The sequence below is a fragment of the Uloborus diversus genome, chromosome 4, assembly GCF_026930045.1.
Source record: "Uloborus diversus isolate 005 chromosome 4, Udiv.v.3.1, whole genome shotgun sequence".
NCBI classification, from domain to species: Eukaryota; Metazoa; Arthropoda; class Arachnida; order Araneae; family Uloboridae; genus Uloborus; species Uloborus diversus.
The window spans coordinates 139,012,733-139,036,323 of record NC_072734.1 but is presented as its reverse complement, the minus strand read 5'-3'; the positions used below and the strand labels follow the sequence as shown (position 1 = coordinate 139,036,323).

The 23,591-nt window shown below is 32.1% G+C and overlaps 1 protein-coding gene across 1 annotated transcript in view; it reads left to right on the top strand.

Moving 5' to 3' along the window:
- Window positions 1–19,983, top strand: part of LOC129221506 (actin-related protein 3) — a 44,187-nt gene extending 24,204 nt beyond the window's left edge. The window contains exons 7-12 of the mRNA XM_054855996.1: window positions 3,675–3,818; window positions 5,725–5,898; window positions 6,578–6,670; window positions 6,756–6,881; window positions 11,240–11,323; window positions 19,493–19,983. Coding sequence (XP_054711971.1) covers window positions 3,675–3,818; window positions 5,725–5,898; window positions 6,578–6,670; window positions 6,756–6,881; window positions 11,240–11,323; window positions 19,493–19,588 — 717 coding nt within the window. The 3' untranslated portion in view covers window positions 19,589–19,983. The remainder of the gene's footprint in view (window positions 1–3,674; window positions 3,819–5,724; window positions 5,899–6,577; window positions 6,671–6,755; window positions 6,882–11,239; window positions 11,324–19,492) is intronic.
- The last annotated feature ends 3,608 nt before the right edge of the window (window positions 19,984–23,591 follow it).

Below are 23,591 nucleotides of genomic sequence, written 5' to 3'. Positions count from 1 at the left end.
ATTTTTCGCATGGACGCCATGTTTGGTCATTCGCAAGATGGAAATAGACGAGACTATTACTTGCCTAAGTTTCCAGAAACAGAATTGGATCAAGTTTTGATCAGTTTACCTCAATACAAACTATTGAAGGTAACATAAAACATACAATAAATCATGTTTTATTTAAAATTATTTTCATGAAAAATGTGAATTATTGTCTGCACAATTGTATTTGATCCTCATTGCTTTGGGAGCTCTACTATAAACTAAAACATTCATCTAAAATGCAGTTTCCTGCTAACTTCTCATTTACTAATTTATTTATCTATTCATTTTTTGATGATAAAAATTCAAAAACCTATTTTAACTTAAATTTTCCACATTGAAATAAATATGAATTGAATAATTGTTTTTCATAGTGTGCAGAGACTCTATTTATTTTTTTGAAAGTAGTGACCCTTCCCCCCCCCCCCCCCTTTAAACTTTAAAACTCGGTGACAGTGGTGGCCACTAAGTTTTTCGGGTCAAGTGGCCACTGGCCAGTTGGAAAATTTCTGAGTCTTGACCTTTGCAAGGGACTTGTGTGTTTTAAGAAAACTTAGAATGAAACTAATAATGCTGCAGATTATTTTCAACTGCCCAAAATAGTGTTGCAGACTGGCTAGAAAGTTTCAGCTACTGGGCTGGTCTGTTTTAGGACTTCTGTTTGGGGTTTTAGTATAATAGACCTCTGGTCGCAGTGCTTGTCTCTGCTGAGCCCCCCTCTCCATCATTTCATTTCATACTAGGGCTAATAGTACTATCTCTTACCAGCTCTCCTACCACTTGTACCGGTTATCTCCAATTTTTTAAATTTTGTCACTTACATCCCTTTGCTGCTCATTTGTACTTTCTGCTGAAAATCTTCTAATGGTATCCACCTACATATGTTAATGTACGTGGATCATCAAACTGCATACTGTTTAGTTCAAACTCCCATTAAATACCAGTCTCTCCTCCATGATCTTAAGATTTAAAAAATAATCTGAGGAAATAGGAGTTTCTTATCCATGTGCAGGGGTAAGATATACCTATAAGCTAAGCAAGCCATAGCTTAGGGCCCTGCACTTCAGAAATACAGCATGATTCGTTCCTAGAAAAATTATAAGTACTTCAAAAAATTTATTTCATTTTCAAATGCTTGAAAACCTTGAAAATTTAGAAAAGTGTGGCAAGAAAGCTTGAATTTTAAAATTTGTAACAAATGGGAGGAAGAAGGAATGCCAAAATATGTCAAAGTCAGCTTCTTGCTACATTCAGCATCAAAAATGTAAAAGTCGTAGTTACATATTACTTGAGATGAATTTTTGTGACTCACATGTTTCATATCATGCAGTTTATTTAATCTTGAATGCAGTATTTTGGAAATTATTAGGTTTTTGCTTGCTTTCATCTTACTTCTACTGTGTATCGTTATTCTGTTTAGCACAAAAAAAATTACACTACCTCTATTTTTTTTGGCACTACTTGTAATTGAAAAAAGTTGTTGTATTGAGAAATGTATAGGTTATTTTTTCTTTTAAGCATAAAATAGCTATTTTTTACAAAGTTAGAACAATACTGTAAAACTATACAATCAAGTGCTAAAATGGTCAGAGACTGGAAAGTAAATGAAGTGCCTTGAATAATTTTAGTTTTAATAATTAAATGTGTCTTTGAAACTCCTAAGTAAAGTGTGCTTCAATTTTATTTCTTATCAAGTGGAAAAATTATGAACTGACTAAATGAGCAGTATGTTGCTCTCTTGTGATATATGTTCTATGTCTGTTCACCATTTCTTTTAAAGTATTTTCCACTATTTTATTTTATATTTTTTGTATTTGTCGGTGGGTTGGAGTGAGTAATCAGAAACTAATTGTACCGAAAATTGATGTGAACAATGCATTATCTTTTCGCCTCCTTCCCTCTTGCTCTCTATTGACTGCTGTTATTGATTTGTTGAACCAAAAAACATTTTTTTCTGTTTATTATCTTAATTTGTATTATCTTTTTCTTGTTTCAGTCATTTTTCCCTGATATTTTTTTAGTTCCAATTTCCCCTTATAAGGCTTCAAAATGCGGAATTTTGTATCTATTTTTCGAAGTTTCATCTGGGGGGGGGAGGAAATAAAATTGAGGATATTTTATTCCCCACTTAAGAATGGCATCACACTTTTGTTACTGTTCCTCCTCTTAAGGTCAACCCAAAAAGGGACAGCAGACAAAACACTTTAACATAAAAAGTGTGGGTTTATGTATCAGAAAGAAAAATCTAAAATTGTAAAAAAAATGCTTAAAACTGACCTCTTTTGCCACTATCAGAAAAAGTTGTGCGGATTTGCAAAAGGTGCCCTATACCTTCTAAAGCTTAGGGCTTCGTTTAGTCTAAATCCAGTCCTGGCCATTAAACAGTATTTTAATTTAGGTTTTAATTGTTCTTGACCTTCCAACAGGGTCAAATGTTTTGTGCGAGAATGTAATTGAAATGAAAAAGCGATGTAAATATAGCACAAAATAGCAGGAAATAGCTATTTTGAGTCAATGATGGACCCCTTCTTCAATTTTAACAGTGCTGAATACACACCTAGAAAGTTGTGAACAGCTTTAAATAATTTTGAGAATATATTTTTGCGAGATTGGCCCATATTGTTCTGTTCATTAGTGAAGCCACATGATTTTACTGCAGTTTATAAATCTATTAGAAAAATTAAATCAATGAAAAGTGTACAGCTTTGATAGCAAGATGCAAGACTTTTTTCAAGTTCATTTATGTTTGAGTTGAAAGAGGAGAAATTATTATATTAGCCTAAAGCCAACAACCTTTCTTGACAAAGTAAGACGACTTTCCTTATCTCTATTTTTACTACATAATTCCTGTCAGTTGCCCTTCTAATATTGTTGTATCAAAGCCTATGTCTGTAAACTTCTTTCTTTCGAAAATTATTTTCTTTAAACCATAACATAAAAAAATATAAAATAATCCTTTTTCATGCCCAAGTTCTATAATTGGAACTATATTTTCCATTTTTTTTTCTATCGCTTAATCAAACGTTTTCTTATGTATTTTTAAGCACTGGATATCTAAGGATACTTAGGATTAATTTAATCTTACTCTCAAACGATTTTTTTCTGATTAGTTTACTAAGGCTTTGAGTTAGTTAAAATATTAACAGTATTACAAATGTGTGTTTTGCCAAAATGTGTCAACATAACCGTATTTGTCTTAATTGTATATCTCCCCTTACTGTGAAGTCAATCTTCGGGTCTGCCAAATTTGGAAAGTAGATCATCAATCAATTTAGGTTCCTGATGGCTGTTCTAAATTCCGTTTTTTTTCCTTGCATTTTGTCTTGAAAGACAGAAATTATGAGGAGAAAGGGCAATGGGAATCTACTGGAGATAATTTATGTATTTCTTATTAATTTAAAAAACATGTTGATTAATTGTTAATTTTATTGATTTGTTTAGTATTTTGTATTTGCTTATTTAGTTTTATGGTTCCAAAATTGTTAGTTTATTCCTGAGAGTTTTAGCTTGTTGTAGTTGTTAAGAATGTTTGCTTTTCAAAAAAGGTTATGGAAATATTTTTATGGACTTAATCATATTATACATGTTTTTGTTGAATTCAGTTTAATTTTCATTATTTAATCCATTGCTTTTATTCTTATGTTATATAGGCTGAAGGTTATGTCATAGGAAGCTGCATAAAACACATTCCAATCGCTGGGCGTAACATTACTTATTTCATTCAGAGCTTGCTCCGAGAACGGGAAGTCGGTATACCTCCTGAACAGTCTCTAGAAACAGCTAAAGCAATCAAGGTACAGATTTTTAATGCTCTAGTTAAGTTTTTAAAAGCAATAATGCAGCGTGTCAGTATTGACAATGAACAGCTTTTTTAACAGACTTCAAAAAGGAGGCGGTTATCTGTTCATATCGTATGTATGGGTTTTTTTTTTTTTTTTTTTTTTTTTTTTTTTTGTCCACTCATTGCGTCTCACCTAGTGAACCAATTTTGATTATTTTTTTTAATGGTTAGAGGATGGTCTAACTTAGGTCCCATACCTTTGATTGACCATTCTTGTTTTTTAGAAAATAAGTTGTGAGCAAAAACTGTAAATTCCATGTAATTTCTCTACTTACGCTCAACTAGATGGCACTGACGTTTAAGCGTAAGCGCCATCTAGTGAGGCCATGTTATAATGCCTAGAAAGAGTAGCGTGCTACTTTTGACGGAGTTTACATTAGTAAATGAGGGATTTATAATTCAGTTCTGCGTTAGTGTTGTTCCACTGCATTTCATGAAAAATTTATGAAATAGCTTTAAAAGAATTTAATGTACTCAGTTATGCTCCTTTTATGTTATTGTCATCTCATGCCAATAGTAGATAACAGAGCCAAATTAAGAAGACATTGGATTTTCATCACTAGTAACTTGTATTTTTATCACGAGTAACTTGTATTGCGAATATAAATTAGTTGAGGAAACCTTTTAGATGCAATAATAAGTTTTTTAAAGTATAGGTCATTTATATGACGATTTGTGATGGTAACATAATACTATTTCCGAAATACATTGACACCAAAAAGAGTATAATAAAATAATTTTAAATAAAAAAATAGAACGGACTTCAAAACTGCAACTAGAAATTGTTCTAAAAAGTGAAATATAATTTTATTCTTTGAACACCATCGATACTACTTCTAAACATATATTTTAAATTCGGTGCAAAATCAATAGATAAAATCATACTTAACCATAATTTAATTACAAATGTAAATTGTAATGGACCCAGGTTTTTAAACAGAATTTGTATAAATTACATTAATAAAAGCCTATTTCTATAGTGGTATAAATATTTCGTTCTGAATTTTGACTGGTTTTTATGAAAAATGCAAACTAAAAGTCGTTATACATCATTTTCCTCATCGTTTTTTGTGCCGACTTCAAATTATAGTTTAAAAGTAGTATCGATGGTGTTCAAAGAATAAAATTATATCTTACTTTTTAGAACAATTTCTAGTTGCAATTTTGTAGTTGGTTCTATTTTTTCTTTAAATTATTTTATTTTATCAGAAGTTTAACTCAAAAAATTGATTTTGAGTTTCAAATTGTACTTAGCAAAATTTAAAACTTTATATGGTGTCTGTTGAAATACAGTAGAAGACCGTTATAACATCGACCTGTATAACGCAATTCTCTATAAACCGCACTACTTTTCAAAAGTAAACAATAGGTTTTGAAGTTCAAAAAAATACATCTGTTTTGCTTTGCAAAAATAAAAATTGTTAGGCAAATTAAATTTTGAAAGTTTTTTATCTTTCCATCTTATTTCAAAGCTTTTAAATTGAAAATTAGTACTCATAGTAAACAGAAAATACCAGATGGCTCTTGAAAATGCAGCTGTTATGCAAACTATGAAGCTAGCAGAAGTGCAGGATTTTGATTGTGAAACATATTTATTTGTGAATAACTAATTGTAATATTAGTGCTTTAATACTCATTGCAGATAAAACTCATTCTGAAGTGCTAATATTTAGATATATTCTGAATATTAGTTTCAAAACTTGTGAAATGATCTATATAACACAAAAACCTGTATAACGCAAAAGCTCTGGTCCCAATGTGTGCGTTATAATGGTCTTCTACTGTATTTTTAAAATTCTGACTTAGTAGTTACTTTCTGGGATAAAGTTTATGTATTTCTATTGACTTTCTCTTTTTAGGAGCGATTTTGTTACATTTGCCCGGACATTGCTAAAGAGTTTGCAAAGTATGATCAGGAGCCAAGTAAATGGATGAAGAAATATGAAGGCATCAACACAGTTACTCAACAGCCCTTTTCAGTGGATGTTGGATATGAACGTTTCTTAGGTCCAGAAATTTTTTTCCACCCTGAGGTACTTGAATTTCTGTTTTTATTTATGGTACTTGAATTTCTTCCTCCCTCACTTAAAGAAATAAAGGGGCTTTGTCCCTCCAGTTTTCTGAGTTCAAAATTAATGATTGTCCAAAAAATGATGAAATTTATAGATTCATGTGTTAAAAGAAAGAAGAATTAACTTCATAAGTGTATAATTTTCTCGTGTTATTATTTCATAAAAACTAAAATGTAGCTTTTAATTGGAAGATGAGAGTGTATCATGTGACCATCTCCCGATTTTTGAAGCTGCATCCTGAATTTTTAAAAGTTATTTAATTAGTAGTGGCATTAAAATTAAATGCAAAAAAGAGCAACTTTCCTCATACCCCTCCCCACCCTCACTGAACGTTTTTTGACGTTCCTTTTGGGGCGGGGGGGGGGGGGGCGCACCAGCCACCTATGAAGCTATGAATATAAACTGTCCATGAAAAACCTTTTTTTTTTTTCAGTATTGTTGTCTATTAACATTAACTAGTTTTCTGTGCAACATTGACATATTTTATTTACCTTATTGTCATGTTTTTGAAGTGTTGTTTAGTGTTTCTTCTAGGCGATGCCTGTACTGAGGAGGTTATTAAATCCTATATAACATACTATGTGAATTGAATTACCTCTGTATACTAAGCTTTAACCTTAACTATCCTATTTTGTTTCAGTTTGCAAATCCTGACTTTATGTTACCAATATCTGAAATTGTTGATACTTGCATTCAAAGTTGTCCTATTGATGTCCGAAGACCGTTATACAAAGTATGTGCTGCTTCGATTTAATCTTAATGAATTGCTATGCAAATGAAATCACTTTGCAGACTATAATTTTCCTTTTAAATTTTAGAATATTGTTTTGTCTGGTGGTTCAACCATGTTTCGTGATTTTGGTAGAAGACTGCAAAGAGACATAAAAAAGGTTGTTGACGCGAGATTAAAACTGAGTGAATCAGTCAGTGGAGGTCGAATTAAGGTACCTATTTGATGAATGCTTTGATTAGTTAAGATTTTGTTTTCTTGTTTTTAGTCTTATTACTTAATTTGACTTTTTTTTCTAATTAGTATTGGAACTTAGCTCAAGGGAGAGGGGAAGGAGAAGACTGTTCATCATTTGTTGATGAAAAATTTTTCTAATGAAATTTATTTATGCAAAATATTAGTTGCGTATTCTTGAAACATCATTAATGGTATTGATGATACTTTCACCCATGAAAAAGTGTTCCATGTAAAATGAGTTTAATAGTATATACAGTAGAATCCACTTAATTGGACTACAGGTTAATCGGACCAGCCCCTTATTTTTACCAAATCTTAAAGAACCAAAACAAATCTCATTACAGAAGCCTAATATTATTTGCTTACTAGGACCAAAAATCCATTTAATTAGAACAAGGAACATGAGAATGAATTGGAAAGAAATTAAAAATCATCTGCTTGAAGCAAGTTTCAAATGAGTCAACGAACTAAGTAGCTAGTGCAATAAAAATTAATAATGGTTCCTAATAACTTTCAATTAAACTTGGCAATAGTTGCAGGAAAAAATGGTTACAAAACTCCCATTGCATAGCAGCACTGTTCCAGCAAAGATCAAAATTTCAGTGGAATTTCAAATTTCTTCAGCTCAGTAAGCACATGGAATTTTTTTCAAAAAAGGAAGAAACATTTTTAGTTATAAAATACGTGATTTACATTTCATTGGTACTTTTAATAACCAATTAGTACTTTTTAACGCTTATTTTTTCACTCTCACATTTTTAGTTACTTCTGGTTATTGAATTGAATCCCTAATGACTGTAAGGAATAACTAAAATTATGTCGGTCTGAACACGTTGTTGAACAAGTGTAAAAAGTTTATTTGCTTTATTTCAATTTATTTTTTTATAGAAAAATATTGAAAACAACAATTTTTCTTATTTGTATGCTCACCATACATATGGTGCTCACAATGGTAATAATAAGGGAATTTAAATATTTTGTGTATGCCATGTTCGGTCAAGCTGCACAGGTCTTGTTCACTTAATTGGACCAGCCGGTTATTATGACCAAAATGGTCCCATCCCAATGTGGGCCTATTAACCGGAATCTACTACATTGGTTGCTTAAAGTTTACATCTGTTAAAGAACTGCAGAAAAACATGCATAAGGCAGTAGTCAAACTAGTTACTAATGATACATTTAATGTTCTGGAGAAGTTGATTAAAGTCTAATTATCTGGATGGGGTTCCACATTGTAATAGAAGTTTCTTGTAACGTTCAGGAATTGGGTAGATAGTTCCAAATAGAGGACATTTAATGATTTGTAAGGTTTGCTCTCTCTCTCTCTCAATTTTTATAATCCAGGAAAATTTAATCATTTCACCTGTTAGCATTTTTATCTCACCACTTTGTGTGCATTAATCTTTCAGGAAACATCAAGTAAAAGTTCAGAAATAAATTGCTTGTTTTTTTTGTCTTAGCCTTTATAAACAAAAATTTTTGTAACCTTTTGAGTATTTTTTAGACTAGTACTTTTGAGACCTATGGATTTATTAAAACTTCAATAAAACTTATCTGAAGTTTAAGAGCCTTTATAAAACACTAGTGGTACCCGCACGGCTTTGCCCGTAGTTGAAAATGAAAAGGTCATTGGGTTCGCCTGTATATTTACAAATAATGGATGACGAATTTCTTGCCAATTGGCTATGTTCATTTGCTCTCCCATTCCACGTCATGATAATTTCGTAATTTACTCGTCCATCTTATGATAATTTTGCTCTAGAAAATGTTATTAAAATTGAAATAGAAAAAGAACAAAATCGAATTTTCGAAAAATCGCTTCGAGGTGCACACTCCCATGCTACAAACTTTGTGCCAAATCTCATGAAAATCGGCCAAACGGTCTAGGCGCTATTTGCATCACAGAGATCCAGACATTCTACAGATATCCTCCAGACAGAGAGACTTTGAGCTTTATTATTAGTAATAATAATAAAGATTATAAACTCATAAGTGGAAGTTCTCCTTTGCCTGGACATGTACTGTACAGATGGAGCTGGGGGGGGGGAGGGGGGCGACTAATTTTTCACAAAAAAAGTTATATGATATCTTCTAAGAGAGCATTTTAACTTGCATTTACAAGTTTGTTTTTGTTTTTAAAATTAAAATAATTGTTTTGTTTTTTTTAATATAAGAGCAACAAATATTGTGTTTGAACAAAGAGTTTTATCTACCTTTTTTGTGAAATCTTCTGGAGTAAAATGGGAATTTTTGCATTTAGTATTATCTGGTTAAAGTTAGACTCATTTAAAGTATTGCATAGAAGTTATACATTTATTTATTTACTATTTATTTAACTTATACAAGTATGAAATTTAATTTTGGAGGAATTTCTTTACTGTAATTCATATGTCGAGTTTGTTTTTTCCTATTTCTGCCCACTTACATATGAAAAAAAAGTGCCAGATTTTAAACTACTTCTTTTTTATCAAAATAATAGTTAGACTTTACTGAAACATGATGAACAATAATTTGGGAAAATGGAATTTGTTATTGTTTTATTTCCACTTGACTGCTTACTTCCACTTGGTATGCACTCACTTAAGTCATTTATATGTTTTCAATTGATTATTTCCTGAAAATATAAGATAAATTTAAATGAATTTGGAGCCTAAGACATGACAGTCCAGAGAGAGATGTGGCTGCAGTTAAAAATCAAATTTTGATGCACAAGAAAATAGGCTAATTTAGTTCTTGGCAAACTTCTTGTTATAAAAGTGTTTTTAATTTTTAGTTATTAAAATTCTATAAATGTGACTAATAAAAAATTCAAAATTGTAATGATTTTTGCATTTCCATGTTTCAAATTGTTGCCAAAACGATTTTTGTTACACTGCCAATAAATGATGTATTATATTAATAAAATACATTTCCTCAAAAATATCTATTAATCTAAAGCTGAAATTGTAAAGCAAAATCGTTTTCTGTTTTAACATGACTTTTTTTTTTTTGACATGACTATTTCTTTGCATCTAGAAAAATCATCCCATTACACATTTCTAATTATTTTACTCATTTGTCATCAAACTTTTTCCCCTTACACTATTATTTGCCATTACTCAGGGTTGGCTGGATTGGACCCAATGTGGTTTTTTTTTTTTTTTTTTTTTTTTTTGAAAAAAACCCATTATTTAGCCCACTTTTTTTTTCTGAGAAGTTTTTTGAAAAAATTAATTAATTTAAAGACTTTCACAATTTAAACTTATTTTTTACTTGTTCTTCACCACAGACAATAGACATAAAAATGAATTTTGAACTTTAATAGTATTTCTTAACTCTTAACGGCATTAACAAAACACTTCAAAGATTTTAAATAAATATATTTAACTTTTTTCTTTAGCTGGTCAATAAATAACTCAAATTATCCTGATTAAGTCCTGTCTCGTCTGATTTTCCCAATATTTGTAGATTGTAGAGGAAACTACTCTAGCTAAAAGGCTTTCATCTGAATTATTTTCTGCAAACCAACACGTCACAAATTTCAAATAAACAAGGTATATTTTTTAGAAATTAACAGGTTTTACAAACGATCGGACAGAAAACAGAATAGGATGTACAGTATTTTCATTATCTTACGAAAAAATTTAATATTTCTTACTATGTACACAGAAATAGAAAAACAGGCAACATAAAATTCAAAGAAATGTCTTGATTAAGCTGGAATTCAGTAAAAAGGGATTTAAACTACTTGAGGTTCTACAGTAATTTTGCATAACAAAATGAAATATCATAAAGTAAAATGCCAAAAAAAATGTAATAATTAAAAACGAACAAACAAACCATAGATTTTATCGCTCGAGAAGTAACTTTGCCTTAACTGTTGGTAATCTTGGAAACAAAAAAATCGGAAACTTCACCATTCTTGGGTTTTGTCGTCTTTTATACTTTTCTTCAGAAAACGCTGAATTTTCCAGCTTTTTTTACCCAAAGACAATTTTTGTGCTTTGTCCATATACTTATGCTACAAGTACCCCACATTTTTCCTGAAAAAAAGAAAAAAAAAAACACATTTCTTTTTAAAAGCCTAGCTTTAGTTGGGTTTTTTGGGTTTTATTTAAAAAAAACCTGGATCCATGGGCTTTTTTTTAAAAACCCGGGTTTTTGCCAACGTTGCCATTACTTCATGCCAACTCAAAAGTCTCAAAACTGCATTGAATAAATTGTATGAAGTAGACCTATAGTGAACAATTATATGAAAATTAATAAATAAATATTTATTCTGTTGTGTGTCATTTTAATTGTAGTATATGTTTTATATTTAGTCTATAATAAATTTATGAATAAATGATATTTTAGCCAAAACCCATTGAGGTACAAGTCGTTTCTCATCACATGCAAAGATATGCTGTTTGGTTTGGAGGTAGTTTGCTGGGATCTACAGTATGTATATTATTCATGATGCACTTTTGTTAAAAATTTTGTATGCCATATTAATCTGTAAATCAGATGTATAAAATGTTTTGTGGTGTAACTTGAAGATTTTTTACATAATCATTAAGCATCAAAATTGTAGTTATAGCTGTGTATTATTCTTGTAACTGCAGTCTACTTTAATGTACTAAATTGATTTGTATACTGATGACAAATCATTGATTGTATCATCAAATGGATGAAAAAATGCCACTATTCTGAAACATGGAATTTTTTTATGTATATTCATACTAAATTAAAGAAATGCTTTTATGAGAGAGGTGAATACAAAGCCTATTTACTATAGTATTTATTAATCTATAACTGATATTAATGAAATATTAAAGCAAAATCACAATAACATTCAAAAGCCTTGTTTTTAACTTATATAGTGGGAAAGACTAAATAACTTGTGCATATGTTTCAATACAAAGCATTAAAACATCAATACAAACTAATGTGTATAATATAACCACATGATTTTTTATCTGAATAATACAAAAAGTCAAACTGAGTTACTTAATGTATAATGTAGCTAATTAGAAAAGTTTTCAAACTGAATTAAAAAATATTTTTGAAAAAAAAAACAATCATAAGATTACGTAGTCAATTTTTTTCTAACTTTTTAGAGAAAAAGAATGTTAAAAAGTGGAATATATTTAAATGTAAAATATTTATAGCAATTTGAAATATATATAATTCTAAGAGTCTGATCTGAGGGTTACATGCATGCGTATGTGTGCAAACATTTTTGTCAAATTACATTTATTATAACACATTTTTCTTTCTTTTATTTGTTAAATTCTTATATTGTCACTATTGTAATAATTATGTTCTGTAAAACTTGCCATAGTTATACTTTATGCAGGGGTAGAAGTAGATCTATATATCCCATATTTCCTATATTTTAAAAAAAATCATCAAAAGTGTCCTATATTTCCTATATTTTTGACATTGTCCTATATTTCCTATAAGCACATAGCAAAGATAGTTCACACGCAAAGATGTTCCACTCCGGTAGAAACGTATGTAACCTTCCTTTCGACCCCTGACGAAAAAGTGGTTCGACCAAGAAGCCGACATTAAGGAACAGGTTGGCGAGACAAGTTTGGGAAAAAGCGTGCTTGAATGATCGAAAAGGCACTAAATCGCCAATGCTGATGTCGCTGCATTTGCAATGCGAATCCGGAGGTGAAGATGTTTTCTCTCTTCTCTCCCCTCTGCGAAAGCGCTGAAAGGGAGGTAATTAAGCCTCATTTGTACGATGGTTCATTGCTAAAGGGTAGTAAAAAAGTCATTGTAGAATCCTCAAGCGTAAGTTATTACGTTAGCGATACGTGATTTAAAAAAATTGGGGCGAAATTAAAATGGCGCAAAAGTATGAAACGAGTAAAAATTTTGAATCCTTAAAATAAATTAATTTTGCCGGAAAAAAAAAAACATGCGTTGTTTTTCACTTCGAATTTTTTTTTCTTTTTGTCCTTTTTTTAAATCACAATTTGCTTAACACCAGGGCCTGTCATCAGTCGGTGGACCCTGGTATCAGATATTATAAAGAAACCGCTTGTGAACCCCCCCCCCTCCCTTTCACTTATTCATTTTTACGCGACATTTTTACCTCTTACATATCCCCCCCCCCCCTCTCTTAATTCTAAAATGAGAGTACTAGTGGGTTGGTAAGATAACTTTATATCAAAAGTACTAAATAAACGATCAGCAAACTTCAACATATTAATTAATTAGCATACTAATTTACATCAGAACTAAACATCCGAAATCTAAATATTTTATTTTAGTTACTGGAAAAACCAAAACATACTTTTTCATTGTGTTCGTGTGTTTTTCACTGTGGATTTTTGCAGTCAAAATGTTCTAGACTTTTGATAAACACTAAACACGTCTGTTATTTGTTCCCAAACGTGCTAAATACCCCTCATGTTGTTGTAAAACAATTGTTAGAAGATCTTCGAAAAAAAGTAATTCATCATTTATTTAATTACCTTCTCAATCAATTTGGCCAGCCTGAAAAATTGAGACGGATGGACATTCTCCATATCCAATTCTAAGTTCCGCAGTACTTCTTAAAGCACGTGAATCAATTATATCACTGATATAGTAGAGATAAGCAATTTGCAATTATTCAAGATATATGCATTTTCTTAAAATCTGAGCTCCCGTTATGTGTGTGTATCTGTCTGTCGCACTCTAGCGCCAAAATGGACGGACAGCTTTATTTAAAAAAAAAAAATTTTTAAAAAAAAATCGAAAGGGGAGTTGATCGGGAGTGTTTTTAGCTAGGTTGTGTTTTTGGATGACATTAATTAACGAAGATATTAGTTAAAAACCTCTGAAATGTTTTTCGCGATTTTTGCAGTGAGAACATAGTTAAAAATTTTAAAATTTAATACCAAAATAAAGAGAAATTTTTTCCGCCTTCTGATAAAATGTGTTTGGAGCTTCTATCTTTCATAAAATTCGAATTATGACGTTTTTTAATGCAGATTTTAATAACCGCTAAGCATTTATTCACGCGATTGAAAACCGAATGGGGTTGTTTCCTTCAGTCAAAAGTAATACTTTTAGTCACTAAAATTGATTGAATAAGCATAAATAAATAAATAAATGACATAATCCAAAAAAATCTTTCATTTTTCCAACAGTTATTTTTTAATTAATTTTTTAATATGTCCGATTTTTCAAACAAAGCGTGGTCTTGGTGACGTCACAAATGATGCTCTTTGACGCATCTTTGTACCGCGTTTCCACGTTATGATAATCAAGAAGCCAATCAAAATTGAGCTCTACGCTTGCTATTAACCATATCGTTGCCAATACACGTGAGTAAAGATGCGAATTAAATATTTTGCTCTGTGAATGGCAACACAGAATGGCATTTCATCATTTGTGATGTCATAGACAAGAAATGTAAACAATGAAAGAGCGCAGATTTTAGCATTTTTTTTAATATTAAACTTAAACAAATTATTTAAAAAATTGTCAGATCCTGTGTTTTTAAGCATGCTCTTTCAGAAAAAAATACTTTTAAAATTTTGGAAACGACCCCATTCATTGTTGACCAACAAGGGAATTAAAAGCAGTGATTTAAAGTTTTTATCTGTTGCCAGTTTCAATTTAATAGCAAAAAAAAAAAAACTTGACTTTGATTTTAAATAATATAAGACTTTTAAAAGGATTTTCAATTTTCCCTCTTGATTCTGCAGTTGCGACTCAATCGGAGGTTTTTAAAATTTTTAATTTTATCGTTCCTTGTGAATATACGCATTTGCGTTTTATTCCGCAATTTTAACTTTAAGACAATAAAAGTCTTCAGATTTCAAGCGATAAATGTTCGCATTGTATCCTTATCAATAGAAATCAGTCCGCAGACCTTTTCCACGACACATATATAGTGACCTTTATAACTTTTTCCAGAAAATCGCCTTTTGGGACAGCGTTTTTATATGAAGAAGGTTTTTCAAAAAAGTACAGAGATAAATACACAACGTCATGTAACACTTTTAAGAGTTTTTTTTTTTGAACTACTAAAGCTTAACAAAGAGTAAATATTAGGTTTATTTTGCATTCAATATCATAATGCTTCTTGAGAACACAAAAAGCGTTTCCCCAATAAGAAAAATGTGCATGTTTGAACACTCAAAGCTATGATTGAAAGCTATATAATGATAAGAAATTCTCTTCATGATTTGAGCCGCACTTTTCTTCGTTTGTGGTGTCATTTTCTTGGAATTTTCGAAAACTACAGGAATGCGTAAATTGTCCTTTCTGACCCAGAAAGGTTATTTTGTCCTTTTGAGTGCGTTATGAAAAGTGCTTAATATTTTTTTTTTTTTTTTTTTTTTTTTTTTAATTCTGTTATTTAAGCACTTTTATTATACTTGGCCTGATTGTCTCGGAGAAAACCGAGGCCTGGTTTCTCTTATATCTCTGCTATTAGACTACTTAGAGACTTTGGGATTTCACTAAATGATTTGCTTAATCTTAAGGTACAACTTAGCGCTGAAAAAATAAAATTCTAAAATAAAATAATTATTTCAGTTAAGATGGAAAACCGCAAGTTTCATGTAATTTCCTCATTAAATGTTTAAATATAAAACCCATTGTTACAAATTTTGTTGCCTTTCAACACTAATGTTAAAAGCAATCATAATGAAAATTTTGAATCAAGGCTCCTCTGAAGCAATCATGAAATTAGCAAACATAAATCCCACAGAGGAACAAGGATTAAATTTTAGTGCCTACTGCTTAAAGTTTTAGACACGTACATAGGTTTTCTCCCTTTTAGTGGGGAGCATTTATATTAAAAACGTGAGGGTAAAATTATTCTATTTCTGAAATACATTTACACTAAAAAGAATAAAATAACAGAATGTTTTTAAAAATACCAAGCACTTTTCATAATGCACTCAAAAGGACAAAATAGCTTTTCTAGATCAGAATTCTTGTATTTTTCGAAAATTCTACGAAAATGACACCACAAATGAAGAAAAGTGCGGTTCTAGTCATTTCAAACCAAACTTTCCCAATAACAAAAATATGCATGTTTCAACACTCAAAGTTATGATTGAAAGCTAGATAATAATAAATCCTCTTCATGACATGAGCCGCACTTTTCTTCGTTTGTGGTGTCATTTTCAAAAACTACAGGAATTCTTAAATTGTCCTTTGTGACCCAGAAAAATTATTTTGTACTTTTTGAGTTCATTATGAAAAGTTCTTGGTATTTTTTAAAAAATTCTGTTATTTGTTTGTTTACAAAATAAGTCAATTTTTGTTCTGCGCACTTGGATCGTAATGGAAACACAATGTTGTCAGCCCCGCCTTATCTCGTAACGGATAAACGAAAACCCCGCTTATACGAATAAAATCTCCAGGAACCGAATATTTCCCAATGTTAGACATTTCGCAATGTTAGGGATCCCGCTTAATCGAACAATTTCCCCGGTTAATCGAATAATAGTGATCAGCTTTCGCATATGTTTTAGCTGAGAAAATTTTTGAATACATAAAAAATTAATTAAGAGCAATTACCGAAGCAAAAATTAAAAATTGTATTTTTCGGCAAACAACCGGCGGGGGAAAAAACATTCATAATCCATCAAAGCATATCCACTATTCTATTTATTTTCTTTTATCGTTGCCATTACCAACAGACAGTTGATAATTACATTAAAAAACACAACGAAATATAAACATTGCAGAAGATAAGAAATTGATAGATATTAATTGCGTAAAACTGCATTTAAAGCACCTCTAATCTGGAGACGAGTCCGCACAAAGAATAACCAGTGACTTTCACTAGAGAGACAGTTATGAGAGTTTTCAACATTTTTTTTTTAAATCCAAAATAAATTTCGATACATTTGTATGAATAAGTCGTATGAAATTTTTAAACTTTATGCAGCCACAAGATGTCCCGTGTCAGAGCTTAGTTTGCATAGGAATTCTCAGAAGCTAAAATCTGTACTTATTTTATTAGATGATTTTTTTACACGTTAAATAGAATTCAGATAGTTTATAGCTAAAGCTTGTTGTCAGAAGATCAGCACACCGCATTTATTTCGCTGTACAGGTTCGTATTTTCTTAGCTCCCTTTTAGCTGCGTTTCTATTTGACAAGGCTAGGGTAAGGTGGGGTCCCGTTGGTTCATGTTCTCTCGTTGACCCGATTAACTTCTCGGTGGACTTGACCTCTACATAAAATGCCACAGTGAAGTGTGAAGTATTGCATACGATGTAATTAAGACTTCGCTTGTTCCTCCTTGTTAAGGAAAGCAGGGAAATCGGAGTACGGTTGTGTGTGCGGGGGGGGGGGGGAAGGGGTGAGATGCTAACACATTTTATTTTTTGTTTAATCTTTTATTGGAATGAATGTAGCTAAACGGTCTGAAGTTGCATTTTCACGTTGCATCCGTTTCACCAAAGCATTTCTTACGGGGCATCAATTTTTGCGCAGGAGCTCAAATTTCTAAAACATAACATTGAAATATTTGTGACATGGGTTTAAGTTACATCCATAGATCAAATGAAAAACAAATAATGGAATTTTTATTCAAAGTGTATTATACAAAAGAATCAGAGCTCAATTACCAACCAGACCAATTAGGCTGTTGGCCATGGGTCCCCAATTTTTAAGAGCCCCAAAAATACTAAAATTGCTGCAGTTTCTATGTAAGAAAATTAAGGTACTCTCCTGAATTTATCTAGTTTTTCATGTGTACAAGTGTGGGTTGCTTTGAATAAGTGATTTAACACCTGAACACCCCTGAAACTACCACCCCTGATTCTTTATTAATGCTTTTGTTTATAAGGTTTGACTGTAGAGGACCCCCAAAAAATTTTGTTTATTGTCTACATTAGTCGGACCCTGAAAATATTACATACAAAGATCCAATTCGTCACACATCACGCAAAGCGAATATATGCATTGCAAGAACTTACAAGTTGACCGCAATTCGTTGAAGCCTTGTTACTAAACTTACTAGATATTTACTTCATGTAGTGAGTTTTTCTGAATGTAACTAGACTGCCAACTGATTATAGCAGAGCAAACATGCTGGAGGCAGTCCTTGTTTCAGAAGTCTACACTTTGATTTAGAAATGCATAAAATGGAGTTAAAACTGCATAATTTGGGTAAAGCAGCTGAAATTATCTGAAAACTAGAGCTGCTAGAGAAACTTTTAAATTTATTTCTTCGTTTAAACCATTTCTTTAAATTAAAAAAAAAGAAGAATACTCCCCTAAAACAACTCCCGTAGCAGACCAAAAAGGTTATTTTGTTTTTACAACCTCAATGATATAAATCAGCAAAAGTGGAAATAAATAATAATGTTTCTTCCCTCAATGATCAGTAAAAGGGGAAATTTAGGGCGAATTCATTCTGATTAGTAGATGCATTAGTTCGCACAACGCTCAGGGGTCGAACGGCGCGATGACACTTCTTCCAGGCCCACTCAAAGAGAAAAATCGCGGTATCAGTTGCGGTTTTTCAACAGTAGCAAATGAGTACATTAGTTAAAAGAGAAGAACGATTGAACATCTGGAACTCTTCAAATCTTCAGATACAAAAGGCTTTAGAATCTCCATGGGGGGTGTGTCTCCCCGACTCCCTCGAGGAAATGGCAACCCTCCGCCAAGCCAGTTCACCGTTGGCGACGAATTTGTTCCTAAATGTCGGCTTTTGTCCCAAAACATGTTTTCGTTAGTAATTTATTTTCTCTGAGGAGCTTACAAACCGGTCTCGAAGTGAAAGTTCTTCTCCTGTATCTATATTCTTTGCACATAGTTTGTATAAAGAATTGTTGAAAATTACCATTGAAAAGCCTTTTGGCAACTTGATTCGCACTTTCTTTCACGACTTGACAATTCAAGACTGCTTAAAAGCAAGATGCTTGTTTATAATTTTTTTTTTTTTTTTTTTTTTTGGCATCTCTGCCAGCACCTGTCTCTTTAAATTTTGTAAAGCATTTTTTACAAAATTTTCAATTTGTTTTAAGAGAAAGCTTCAATGATCTATATTTTCTGACAAGCTCTCCAAACTATTGTGTGAAACGCTTTGTCAATGAATTTTCACTAACAACAAAATGTGGGAAGGTTCAGCCGATATTAATATAGCAAAAGGTCTATTTGAAATATGCCATAAATTATGGCATAGGTGGCTGGTGGACAAAAAAAGTGGGGTGTCAAAAGAAGTGTGAAGGGTTAGAGGGCAGGGCCCTTAAAGCTTTTTTTTTTCAGTGAAATTCGGCTACAAATTTGAATTTTAACCTTAATGATTAAATGATTTCTAAAAAATGTGCAATATGAACTCAAAATTCAGAACTAATGGCCACCGTTGACTATCCTCTTTTATTTCAAAGTTCCATTCTTCTGAAATAACATGAGGAAGCCCATTTATTAGGAATTTTTAGCTTTAATTATCCTGAAATAAATCAATTCATCGACTAAAAAAAAAACATTTTTCAATTAATCTTTAATTTTAACTCTGAAAATTAAGGGGGCAAGGCTATTTACTTTTAGAAGTGAGGCGGGGGCAGTTGCCCCCCCCCTTGCCCCCTTGTAGAAGCCACTTATGCTTTATGCATGTCAACTTGCTTTAATTTTTGGATTCATTCTTTTCAGCCTGAATTTTACCAAGTCTGCCATACCAAAGCAGCATATGAGGAATATGGTCCGAGCATCTGTCGCCACAATCCCGTCTTTGGTGCCATGACATGAGATTTAAAGGAAATAACAGAAGTTATTGATGTGCAAAAAATTTGTAATATATTTGAAATATATATATATATATAAACTTTTAAAAGCATTGCTTCCAAGGTACTTTTAGCTTCCATTATGGACTGTGATTGCAGATGATAGTTTAAGGTGAAATCGATTTGGAAAATCCTATCCAACGAATTGCTCATGCTGTTTTTCATTGTTTTGGATATAACATATTAGTTTTTTTTTTCTACTGATCGTTTTTCTTACAAGTAAATATTCAAATCATATATTGTTCATTATTGTCTGATTGGGAAGTCATCAACTAATCACTAACTGAATTGTTTTGCACCTGTAATTTATATGGACATCCCATGTGATGCAAATTATCAAAATAAAATTTTTTTTCTTTGTTTTGTGTGTCTCAAATTTTATTTTTAATGTTGTTTAACAGCTGATTTACAGGGAAGCGATCACTCCCACCATAACAAACATTGTAATAAATTATTAGTCCTATTTTGCAAATGTAAATTGAATTAGCTAGCTTTGAAAACTAAAACGTTTTCAAAATTAAAAACCAAAATTTTTGTATCCAAAATGATTATATGTTATGTTTTTGAAAATTTGAGTCAATACAGTAGAATACCTCTATAACGCTGACCTATATAATGCAATTCTCTACGAACCGCACAACTTTTCAGAAGTAAACAATAGGTTTTGAAGTTTAAAAAATCCCTCTGATTTGCTTTGCAAACATAAAAATTGTTAGGCAAATTATATTTTGAAACAGTTTTTCATCTTTTAATGCTTTTAAATGAAATTAGTATTCACAGTAAATAGAAAATACCAGATGGCTCTTGAAAATGCAGCTGTTATGCAAACCATGAAGATAGCAGAAGTGCAGGATAGTTCACTTTCTTTCAATTGTGATACATATTTATTTGTGAATGACTAATGGTAATATTAGTTCTTTAATACCCATTGCAGATAAAACTCATTCTGAAGTGCTAATATATAGATAGATTCTGAATATTAGTTTCAAAATTTGAAATAATCTATATAACGCAAAAGCTTTAGTCCCAAGTTGTGCATTATAACGATCTTCTACTGTAATACCTGATATAGTAATAAACAATGCGGGCGGTTCATCCCCTGAAATATAAATATTTTCATTTATACTACATAATAAGCATATATAAGTTCATTTTTAATCTTAGTTATATCTGAATGTAACTTGAATAAGTATACAACACTAGTGGCCATCAAAATTGCTACTCCAAGAATACGAGGTGCTACAGAAGTGAAATTCATACAAGAGGAAGGCTATACTGGGATATGGAAAATGATTGAGATTTTCAACACATTCATGTAAAATAGGTGACTGTAGCTCCAGCTACAATGTGTTTAAATAGAGTACAGTCGACTCCCGCTACAACGCGATTCGACTTAAGCGAAATGGCTATAACCCGATTTTTTCCCCCAGTAAGTAATTTTAGACCCAACACGAGTTCCTCACCCGAAACATGAAAATTTTAAAAATGGAATCGCAGAGACAGAATCGGCTTTGTTATTGGCTACTAAAAATATTTTTTCCGTAAATGGACCCTTTAGCATCACTGGCAGTGGATGTTAACACACCGTACTAGTCTGAACACAGCTTTGTTTGCATACGCAAATATCTACTCTGCATTTTCCATATTTTTTTCATTCTGAATGTAAAAGTTGATGAAATATAATGACACCTAAGAGCACTGTTCCATCTAAAGTTTGTGAAGACAGTAAGAAAAAGAGAAAGTTTCTGATAATTAAAGAAAAGCTAAAGGTTCTCAATGTGCTTGAACAACTAAATTGAAGGTAGCACGACAATTTGGCATGAGTGAATCTTTCATATGTACAATTAAAAGTCAAAAAAAGGAAAGCGGTAAAAGTTTGCCTAGTAGTGTCTAAGCAAAATTCAAAAATTATGAAAATGGAAGCTGCTCTTGTATTGAGAATTAAAGAAACAAGGAAGAGGAGTGTTTGTTGAAGCGTTATAAAAGAACTGGCAAAGCAACTGTGTTAAAAAATATATTATGTTAAAAAAATATATATATTTTAAATTAAATATCGTTACTGAATCTACTGCATAGTATTGTTATAGTACATCTTTATATTTTTACTACATACTGTACGTACCATACTGGTTTATTTTATGTCTCTCTTTTCGTTTATCACTGGTTTTGGAACATCGTAACAGTATTGTATGTTGATTAAAACAGCTTTTTAAAAAATACAAATAAAAATTCAGTTCTTTATGTAAGAAACAGTAATGTATGGTTAAGGAATGGTTTAAAACAGTTTGAGGTGGTGTTATCAAGTGTCTAAAATATTTAGGTATGTTTATAAAAAAATTTACACATGCCCTTTTCCACAACGCGAAATTTCGACTTACGCATGGGGTCTTGGAATGCATTGCTCGTGTAAGTCAGGATTTGACTGTAGTAGGTTTCTTGCACACCAACTACATCTGAGCTTGTTTACTTGGGGGGGGAAAGTTGTTGCAATACCTCGTGTATGAAAGACAAATGCTTACTGTCCGACCATCACGAGAAAAGCCACTGCCGACATGTCTGCGCCTGTCTACAGCTATATCAATGAGGCACGTCTCAATTTTCCAAAGGAAGCTTAATGCTGGAAAAACCCGTACGACCGCACAAAGGCGAGCAGACGAGTGACGAAATGGAGGCAAAAAGCCTTCCTGCTAGCCCTTACAGAAAATGAACAAAGTGTTTCTATGGCTGTAGACGGGCACAGACTTGACGGCGGGAGCTTTTCTCATGAAAGACAGACAGTACATGGGTGGATTTACAGTCTATTTAAGGGGGGTGACGGTGGAAAACCGTAAAAGTCATATTCCTCCCCTCGAATCCATCACGTAGGGGGAGGGCTGGGAATGAAGTCCCCCCCCTTTATTCTGTATTTCAAATACTAATCGCTCCTTTGAAGTGTTAAATCTCCCCTTTGGGGGTTCTCACCCTCAGGGCTGCAAACCAATGTTCTAAGTTATAGCAAAATTTATTATCATACCAGTGTAGTTGTAGTCCATGGAAGAAAAAGGTTGGAAGACACATATAGAAATCTAAAAATTATTAAAGTTCAAAAAAGGAGGGAGGGGCGAGCTTAGGTTCAAATGAAAAAATGGGTAATTCTGTCCATTCTGGACTACACTAACAGTCTAAACTTAATTTAAAGCAAATTTGTGGAATGTACTTGATTGAAATTAGTAGCAATAGCTAGTAATTCCTTCAATTCTATATTATTGGTTTTAGAACGTGACGGTCATGGAGGGGCGGTCGCCCCCACCGCCCCCCTAGTAAATCCGCCAAACTTTAATAGAAATTGAATTGTGTCGAAATTATGACCCGAAAAATTTTGGAAAATACTCAAAGCCAAATTTCAGTATTATCTAAATGCTCCCCAAGGAGAGGAGAAGATGTGCTCAGTAATGTATACTGCCTGTTCTGGTAGCCAGAAAGATAAGAAAAAAAGAACTTCAAGGGATGAAGGCAGGGACATAACTAGAAGGAGACAGACGGGGCTTGTGCCCCAGGCGCCAGATTTTAAGGGAGCTAAACTAAGGACATAGATGAACAAATATATTTTTCTACCGAAAAATTGGGAGAATAAAAAAGACTTGTTAAGTCAACCAAAAAAGAAAGAAATCTTTCTAAATGCAGAAAGATAGCATGGATAGGGAGAATGGATGCTAGGAGAGGAAAGGGGACCGGGGGCAGTAAATGGTGAGAATTTATTTTAACCAATTCTTGCTATATTTATTTAACCAATGCTTGCTTCGTGCTTATCTAATCACTCCACTCAAATTGTTCTGCGAACAAAGGCCCTTGAAAGTAGCATTACAAAGCGGCCTGCAATAAAATCATAAAACTTTCACCATGAATGATTATCTGACCTGCTGGGCTATGGGAATATGGCCAGAGCTTTCATGGTTGTCGTCCCCCTCAGCTAGTGGTAACTTGTTATA